At 28.9% G+C, this 10,735-nt stretch overlaps 1 protein-coding gene across 1 annotated transcript; it reads left to right on the forward strand.

The window, feature by feature from the left end:
- Positions 1 to 399: 399 nt before the first annotated feature.
- LOC100749803 lies at positions 400 to 9,329 on the forward strand. The gene is made up of 3 exons (XM_012387873.3): positions 400 to 860; positions 947 to 6,966; positions 7,336 to 9,329. The coding sequence occupies exons 2-3, from the start codon at positions 949 to 951 to the stop codon at positions 7,567 to 7,569; spliced, it is 6,252 nt and encodes a 2,083-aa protein (XP_012243296.1). The 5' UTR covers positions 400 to 860; positions 947 to 948; the 3' UTR covers positions 7,570 to 9,329.
- Positions 9,330 to 10,735: the final 1,406 nt, after the last annotated feature.

Here is a 10,735-nt window from a genome sequence, read left to right on the forward strand (position 1 = left end):
AACAGACTATACATATCATTTTTTTTTAATACTTATACATCATTTGTATAATAGATAGAATATATGTATGTATTGCTTAAGTCTGTTCGGATTGAATGTTTCTTTCGCGAGGGGGCTAGTATCTAATAAGCAACAATAAGACACATTATTTACATTATTGGTCACCTTGTTATTAGCGATGTATTAAATGAAAACGCTTGATATGGAATAAAAAATTGCATTACGTAATTAAAAGTGTGGGAAAATTTCAAATTCAGGTGTTTGAATATCTCTATGTGAGGCTAATCAAAGCACGGATATAAAACTGTTGTTGAAAATGAAATTAATGGCAATTTTGGATCAGGTAAGATTCATTTATAACTAACGTTTTATAAGTAGTTACAATCATGTTAAAAAGCATTTTTTCGTTGTAGTCAGTTTGAATTCTCTGTATTTTCTGATTGAATTGTTGTGGGCAAACATTTATATTATATAAATTCATGTATCAAATTTTATGCATTTTTATATGCGTTGTGGATGCAAGTGCGGAGTTATGTACGTGTATTCGCGCGACCGATCTCCCATTGTCACGCCAACTGCTCAGACGGCAATTCGTTTCTGAACGCTTCGTAACGGAAGGGTTAAAATAAACTGATTTTTATACACAGCATTTTGTCTACTGTGTGCCTGATTCATAGACGAAGGTCAAGAATTTCATTTTTACAAATAAAAACGTGTATAAAACAAGTCGTTTTAAGAAGGTTATTATTATAACCTTGTACGAAAGAAGATACTTCCTATTGTTATAGCAAAAATAATTTATCTATAAATTATATAGTAAAATATATTAAAAGCAAGATTTTTATCTTAAGTGTATAAAGGTATGTTAATAATTTTTAATTCGCGTAATATTATAATTTATTTCTTAAGCACTCAAGTTTTACATTAAATTGGTTATGTTTGACAGCAATGGAAATTTCTGATGAAGATTTGTTTTCTTCACTTCATTCGGTTGATAATTACTCAGAGCAAGTAATTAACATGTCATTACCATTACCAAAGCCAAAACCTAAAGGTTCTAATGCAAAATACAAAAAAATCCAAGATACTAGTTGTTATATATTCAGGAAAAGATTAAGAAGTAATAGGTTGAAACAATTGTTAAGAAGAGGAGATACATTAGAGGATTTGTGTAAATTATTGTGTAAGCCAGTTATTGTGAACGTTACAAAATTATCAGTATCAGAGATAAAGCAATGGTGTAAAAAAGACTTGCATCAATCTCAAGCAAAAAATATATTAACACAGAAAAAGAAATTTAAACGAAAGATACCACGAACAAGATTCAGTAAAAGAAAGAAAAAGTCCAAACAGAAGCAGTTATCTTGCTTATGTAACTATGAAAATGAAGTTAAACCTCAAAATATGTCATTTTCCAAGAAAGCAGAGATTGGAAATAAGAATTTTACAAAAAATTTATTAGAAGATGTTAAACAACCACATATAAAATTACAAAGAATAGATGAAGTAATCAATAAAATAGCACAGTCATTTGCAAGAGTAACTCCGATTAATGAATGTGAAACAATTATTCAAACAGAATGTGGAACAAATATTCAATCTGAATGCGAAACAAATATTCAAACAAGATGTGAAACAAGTGTTCAAACAAGATGTGAGACAAGTATTCAAACAGAAGAAACTCAAACTGAATTAAGTACATCTGCACCAGAACAACTAAAAGTATCATCTGTAAATATCGATACAGATAAATATCAACGAAATCTTAAAACTGAGACAGTAGCAATTAGGTCTCATGCAAATGAGACTCTACAATTGAATAAATGTGCAGATTCAGATTTAGATTTAGATTCAGATTCAGATTTAGATTCAGATTCAGATTTTGATTCTAATACTGGAAATTCTAGAAATACTAATGAAAGGAGACATAGAATTATATATAATTCTCATACAGATGATAACAATCGTTATAATAAGAGCAATGCAAATAATGCAAGAATAATTTTGAATAAATTAAAGAGGTTAAGGAGAAATTCATCAAAAAATACAAGCAAAATTAACCTAGTAAACGAAAAATACAATATTATTAAGAAAAGATGTACAGATAAAAATTCATTGCTTCAAGCACCACAAAAACCAAGTATATTAGACCGTATATCAGCGCTATGTGATCCTGATGATGATGATGATAATGAAAGTACTATGGAAGGTAATACTCTCAGTTGTGTGCCTTCAAAATTAAATCTTGAATGTATTATAGAAAATGGTACTTCTGTAAAAGGAAAGAATGAAGATGCTATGACTATAGAGAAACCAATTGTAGAAAACAAAAATATTGAAGAACAAATACAAGAATCATTTCCTTCCGATAGAAATTTTACACAAAGATATAAATTGTTTAAAGAATTAAAAGTTTTTTTAATAAAATTTGATGCTCTGAAAGACTCCAATACTACATATTCAGCAAATGAAATTGAGAAAATGGCAGAAAGTTTTACGAATTCTTACGTGAATTTAAATTCTTCAAAACTCCAAAATAGTAATGAAAAATCTATAAATAATGCATCATTTACTTCAATCTTTTCAAAAGATTCTAATGTTAACATTGAGAAATCTACAGATGCTACAAAACATGTTTCAAGCTCAAGTATTGATAGCATTCCAAATAAAGATGTTTATACAACTACCAAAAGAACACAAAGCACAATTAAATTATTATCAAATTCTTCAGAAAAATTATCTCCGAATTTAATCAGAAATGCAAAGATACAACAAGAGAGGAGTTCACAAATTCAAAAAGTTTGTCATAATTTAACAAAAATTTTTGAAGACAGTTCTAAAAAAAGGTTTGCACAGAATACTATTAGTAATATAAAGCAGAAATTAATTGTTCCAATCCCTACTATCAAATCTACTTTATTATATTCTTCACAAGAATCTATCAATAAAACTTCTGAATTATCAAATGTGGTAGAAAACATTGATAATATAGACAAATCTACTGGTAAAACGATCTCCTTAAAGAAAAAGATACCAAAGATTTCTCCACGTAAGGAGAATTCTATGAAATTGGTTATTGATGCAAGATCTCAAGAACAAGTGGGAGTTGATACATCTGGTGTTACTAATTTCAAATTGCATCTTTCAAAGAAAAATAAAAAACATGAGTCAGAGAAACATACATTTGCACCTAAAACATGTGGAAAAACTATGAATGTTACAACTACTAAAATAGCTACAAAGAAAAGTGCTTCAACTTCTTATTCTTCCATAGTATCTCCTAAAAGACATAAGAGACTTAGAGATAATCTTGGTTATAAATGTATTGTTTGTGATTTTTGTTTTGAAGATTATTCTGATTTACAACAACACCTAATTACACATACACAAAAGCAAAATAATAGTTTAGCAAATTCATTGAAAACTTCCAATATGTCACCTGAAAAATCTCAGGACATGATATCTCAATCCTCAAAAGCAAGGATATCAGAACCACCACAAGTGTCAAGTGAGCACAGGAGTGGAGAACATACAGCATCACAATATGTCACCAAGAAAGATAATGGACAACAAAAGAAAAAAGATGCTATAACAAAAAGCTCACTGAGTAAAGAAAAGAGGAAAAGGAGGATTAAGCATATTAGTAATTCAAATAAGTGTAATGTTTGTTCAAAACCTTTTGAAGCAATGGCTGATTTGGCAGCTCATATCTTCTTACATACAGAGAGAGAATTGCAACAAGCATATAAACTCGCAAAACAAAAATTGAATGGAATAGAAAAATATAAACAAACTAGAATTCAACAAACAGCTAACAGTATTAAAAATGTAAATAGCACTGTAAATACTGCAGATAATATAATTGAAAGGACTCAGAAAGTTAATGATAAGGAAGAAACGTTGCTTATACAGAAACCAAATAAATCATTAATTACAGAAGATTCAGAAATAAGAGACACAGAATCTATTACTGTGAAAGAAAACTATTCGCAAGATATAGAATTATGTCTGCCAGCAAAATCGAAAAAAGATGGTAATAAAAAATCGTTCACAGTATGCGAATGTCATAATAAACCAGGAACTAATGAAAATTGTTTGCAAATCGAAATAGTTCTTCTTTGTCACACTTGCAGGGTGCTATTTAGAAGTATGAAATGTTTCGAAACCCATTATCGTCTTCCCGAATATGTAAAATGTAATCAAAACCACTTAACTAGTGGTCGTTCTCCAAATTTATTTTGTGCTACCTGTGGTATGATATTTAGTTCAGTTCAAGATGTGCGTCATCATTTAGAAATACATGCTCGTTTTAAAAAAGACTGCACAATGGATTTTCGATGCAACATTTGCAAGGTTATATTCCTAGGAATAGGAAGTCTTTTTTATATCCATTGGTCAAAGCATTCCAGAGATTCTTTTTGGATGGCTAGTGAGAAATCATTTCCAAAAGATTCCATAATAAACTCGAAGCTGAGAAAGGCAGAGAATTCTTCTACACAAAATGCAATGACTTTGAGTACGTGTGTAGAAAAATACATTGAAGTAGCAGAACATGTCTGTTATAATTGTAAACTGCCTTTTATTACTCAAGATGATTTAAAGAATCATATTTCAGAATGTAGAAAATTTAAGTCAGTTCAAGATGCATCTATTGCAGAAAACTGTAATACATATCTCGCAATAAGGATAACTTGTAGTTTATGTGATGATACTTTTATTAACAAAAAAGCAGAATTTTATAAACATATAAAAGATAAACATAATTTGAGTATCGAACCTCGATTTATTTGTACATCATTCACGGCTGGAAATATGGTATTTATTTGCAGTATCTGCACGGCAATGACTAAAAGTTTAGATGACTTTGAGGATCATTGGTTGAAACATAATACAACTCATGTATATTTTACTTGTTCGCATTGTAGTAAAATATATCACAACAGCTTAAATTCCTTCATAGACCATGCTAAAAGACATGGTATTGATGCTAATGATGTAATGTCCTGTGTAGTAAATTATGAACAAACAAAATTCAGTTGTAAATTTTGTAATATTGGTTTTGATTCTCCTCAAAGTATGCAGGAGCATGCTATTATTCATAACACAAACAGCCAACAGATAGGTCCTCAGATCAGTCAAGTTACAAATCAAAACAGCTCTGCAACAGTATCAGAGACAGATCGTGCTTCCAATTCTGCAAAGCTGGTTGAATCGACTATTGAAAAGCTGATGGATGGATCATTACAAATGGAGACTCAAACAATGGAAAAGGCAAGCGAAATTTGTCCAATAGAATCTAGTATAGACAAAAGTAGGGACGAATTAATCAAGATATTAGAAGGAAATGAAGATGATTCTGAACATGAATTAATAATAGACTTGACAAAACAATCAGAAGAATGTAATGAAGGATTAAAAGAAGAAGGAAGTAAGGAAAGACAGACTACATCTAATCTTACATTAGATAAATCTCCTATCAATCAAACTTGTGTCATGTCGGAGAATAATAAAGCTAATGCATTGGAAACAAATGCAAATGTCCAAGTATCTTCACAAAATGTTGCAAAATCTGAAACTCAAAATGTTACAGATTCTCTTTTTACTGCTAAAAACATAAATCCTCAAATATCTAATTCAAACATTAAGTCTACAAATATTTTGCAAACAATATTGGTTTCAAATAATGTTAGTAATCATAATAATCTACTAGATATAGAAAAAAAAACAAGTGACCAATCAATCACAAAAGATATAGAAAGTACACAAAATGTTGAAGTTCATGACAGAGTTTCAATTATAAATCAAGAAGAATCAACAATTTTAATAAAAGAAACATCAGAGAAACAAAGTCCACCAAGACCAAAACAAGGGTTCTTAAGAGTGAAAACTCTTGCAGAGCTTACAGGTTCTGCAAATTTATGTGAATTTAACAATTGTGCTGTTGAAAACACTAATGAATTAGCCAAACACTTCAAAAGTCATCATGCTTCGAACAAAGATAATAACGAACATAAAACTACAGAAAAAGAATTAGTTTCAAAACAATCTGAAATAAACAAATTTATTGCTAATAAAAAATTAAAAATTGTTCCTAATACAAATTCAAATACATTACTATTATCTTCACCTAATTCAGGCAATATAAAATTAGTGATTCAGAATCCAGTTATGAAATCTAATACTACAGTAATAAATAATCAACAACCACAGCAATTCCAAATAAATACAAATCAAAACAAACACTCATCTTCTCTGGAGAATGTAACATCAGCATATCATAAAAACTTACCAGCTTGTAATTTCGTTCGAACAACCACAGCTATGCCACGTTTTACTATTTTGAAACCTACCAAAGTAATAGCACATACTGCTAATATACCGAATGTACAGAGAACACATGTAGCATCCTGTTCTACCAATGAAAATAAACAAAGGTCTTCTTCTGCAAAAAAGAATTCAAATCGTGCTATACATAAGTGTAATCATTGCAATTTTGTTTCAAATAATTCTGCAGAATTCTTAATGCACAATTTACCAGGAAATCATTCAACTTGTAAGAAGCAATATTCGCAAAATGGTACCCAGGTGCAAAAAATTAACAAATTTGATAATTCACAAACAATACCCACAATTAATACTATTCAAAACAATCCAAATCCCAAACGATGTCAACAAACTACTATGAAGCAACCAGGGATTAACTATGCGTCTTCATCTGTCTGTAATCAATATTCTTATCTTGCTGCAGGCACTTCGAATAATAGTAATCAAATGCTTAAACAAAATCAACCAATAATAGCTAATCATCCAATAACAGGAAATACCACCCCTATTTATTATACAAAACCAAATCTTAGCAATGGTAGAATGTCAATAGTGATCAATCAAACTACACCTACTGTTCAAAATATACCCACAATAGGAATCCTGCAACAACCAGCGCAGCAACAAATATATCAACAACAGGTATACAATGAATCAGTGACAATTATAAATACACCATACTTGTATCAACCACAAGTATATTGATAATTATAGTTAATATTTGCAATTAATTCTTTAAATAGGAAATTTTTATAGATTTCGCTCGCTTTGAGATAGTATTTTATGATTTTACCAATATTATGTAGACACAACAATATATATAAGAACATAGAAATATATATAATGTACAATTATTTTTATCTCCTATAAAAAAAACTTTAATCTAGACCCCAGTGAACCCAATATTATTGGACTTATTATAAGTGGTAGATATATTTCCTGCTTAAGGAAAAGATCCAAGTTAAATCATTAATACATCACACAATATATCTTCTAATTTTGTTTTTACAGGATTTAGTTCAATTTTCTGAATCGAACGCTGTTTTCCAACTGGCAAATCAACCAAGTGTTACAACTTATCAAGTTAGATATATATGTCCTTATTGTTCGAAAAATTTTGTTTCTGAAGACTATATGCAAATACATATAAATAAGCACCACAATTTTATATGTAATATTTGTAATTTGCGTTTATACAATTTTAACGATTTAAATCTTCATAAAATTCAGCATAATTTGTTGTAAATTGAAGGAGTTAATATGCCACACAATATATATTTAATCCTTTATTTGCAGAATTAAGTTGAATCAAATGCTATATATCAACTGGCAAACAATATGACATATTAAATAAAGAACCAAGTATTACAACCTATGAAGTTAAATATGTATGTCTTGATTGCCTGAAAAATGTTCTGAATGTATAAATATTGAACGATAAATATATCTTGTCGGTGTTCTGCGTTTTCCTAGTTAATAATTCGAGTAGCGTTTTACACTTCATACTCATCTTAAAATTCATACATTCTTCAAATTAAATTGTGATTGATTTTATAAAGATTTAAAATTGTATAAACACAAGCTGCAAATACGTATATACCTTAATTGTCACTCACGCTAAAAAATGTACGTCTTTTTCATTTTTATAATTATTTATTATTACTTTTTTTTTAAGTAACATATAATTGTTATATTTTTTCATCGAATTCATTGATATTAATATTTTATTATCACGTATTATACTTAAGTATTATATTAATCTCAATTGTATCTTATATTCAAAGTATATAATGTAAGCAAAAAGAGTACATATTGTGCAATGTACGCGAACATACAATAGAACTCTATTTATTGGAATGAAATTTTAGTTAGTGTTTGATTAACTAGCATTCTTGCCAATTTAATGTACTTCTTTAATGATGAACATTATCTGCTTCAATGAAACGAACGTTCTCATTTATATTATTGTTTCTAAATCAGTTATAAATAGAGTTCTATTGTAATTAGACGAGTATTGCCGTTTGACGTGTACGAAGTACAAGATATTTTTATATTCCATTGCAATCATAATTGTTACATGAACGATGTTAATTAATAATAATCAATTTAAACGGATAAACATGATGGATAAAGGAAATTAAATGGATGATGATCTTCGATTATATACATATATGCATGTCTCCTTTATTCGGCACTTTGAGCTTTTAATTTTTTTACAATAATCATCACGTCAATCTCTGTAATCGGTAGAAATACATTTAATAGAGCAATAGTTACGAGCAACGAGAAAGAAATCATGTTTGTTAACTTAGAACTTTGAATTTCACCATCCTTGCTTATAACTATTGCACGGGGGGACGAAATGACCCTGGCGTGAATTACTATTTCCAAGATTAATTAGAATCTCATATTACGTGTTTTCATGAGTTGCTACCAATAAATCGAAAGATTAATTCACAATACAAAAAATCAGACAAAAATCACGCGTATTTCAAGTTGCATTGAAAAAAGAAGCAGAGCTTTTCATCGCGTGATTGTCCTCATTTTCGCGTATTAAAAAGCAGAAGTATTCGAATCCTCCACTTTGCGCGTGGTATGCATTAACGTTTTAAGTTCCTTGTTAATTTTGATTATTGGTATTGAAAAATAAAAATTATACTATAAAATAATTCCGAAACATTTTTTTTTTAATTTAATAGCGGGTTAAGAATGGCGTGCAAAATCCAAAAATGAAAATACACCAGTAATATATACGACATATTACGATATTCGATGATTACAAATTCGTTAGTTTAGTAATAACAAATATTAATGGCGATAAATACCATTTTCAGATATTTAAACAATTAAACTTGAAGTGTGAACTTTGTGTGAACTCTATAATTTTATCTGAGCGAACAAACATGACAAAAAATTAGTTTTAAAACACGCAAATGACTGTTAAAACCTCTATACATATATCGATTGTATATCAAAAATAAATGAATATATTCGAAAGGAGAAAAGTTGAAATTTTGTCTCATATAAAGATGTATAGAAATTTATTCTTTTCGATAGAGATGGAATTAAGTGTTTAAGTTAAATAACTGTTTAATTATGCCCAATAAGGCTTGGAATCGGGATGATCGTATCGTAATAAACGGTCCTTAAATTAAGGTAAGTCTATATAATCGCTCGTGTATCGATATCACGAGCGTTGTGTGTAATACACTTTCATTTATCCTACAATTTGGCACGTGATTCACGTTTCAACACAAACATCTGTTGTGTCCTCAACTCGAAAGAAATGTTTCTCGTACTCGTTTTACAATTCAGTACGTGACGATATATGATATAAAGCTAAATGTTAATGGAAAATGTACTTGAACCTTAAACAAGAAAGGAGGAAGGCTACTCACTATGTCTTAACTATGTATTTGAAAATCTTATAAAAGAAAAGAACTTATTGTAGCAGATTTGAATTGCAGATTATTAATTTTCAATTGAACTACATCTACGAAAAATTTTTTATAAAAATTTTAATAATGTTACTGATTATAGAACATTTTTAATAATAAGAAATAACTAAAGAGCATAAATTAATAATAAGAACTAAAGAAAATTTTAATAATATTAAGATTGATAAAATGATCGTTGAAATTTATTAAATATTATTTGACCTAATTTGATATTAATAACTTAAATTTAAGAGATTAAAATTTAAACGATGAAACTGAAAAAATAAAGCGAAATCGTAATAACACCCTATGTATCTTGGAAGATCACAAATACATAGCGTGAATAGTGTACTATAAATAATTCTGCCTTAACGATTAAGTTCACTATGAAAGACCGCAGTGGCCTTTCACGAGGCTATCCTCCAGGAATCGATCGTTAACTTTCGAATCCTCTTTACTAATAATACTGATATAGGTCTTCGATGTTTATCTCGCTCTTGTAAGCTTCTAATCATCGATTTTACAAAAGTACGGAAATTGACGTTCTAAGCGAAGAAAGAAATAATCGACGTGAGGAAAAATAAATAAGGATAGGTAAAAAATACGTTAAACTAAAGAATTATATTAAAATTTTCAATGAGAAGGATGAAGATTTTGAAAAAAAAAAAAATTAGGAAATAAAAAGGTATATTATGAAATATTATAGAAATAAATTACATACTAGGAGAATTCAATTAAGATTCTGTTGCAGACTAGTATATAAGTATCAGGAAGAGGAAAATTATCGTTCGATATCTGTTTAATTTTGGACTTGAAATTTGAAATTTTTTAAAATTTTAGATATGAAAAAATTATATTCAATTCTCATAGTTTTCGACAGTTCAGTTTCAATCGTCTGATCCATTTCTTGCTTATAATATGTAAGTATGTACTACTATTTGGTCTGACCAATAATCTACTTAACTACTTCTTCC

This window comes from Bombus impatiens, unplaced genomic scaffold (genome assembly GCF_000188095.3).
Source record: "Bombus impatiens unplaced genomic scaffold, BIMP_2.2 scf_0491, whole genome shotgun sequence".
NCBI classification, from domain to species: Eukaryota; Metazoa; Arthropoda; class Insecta; order Hymenoptera; family Apidae; genus Bombus; species Bombus impatiens.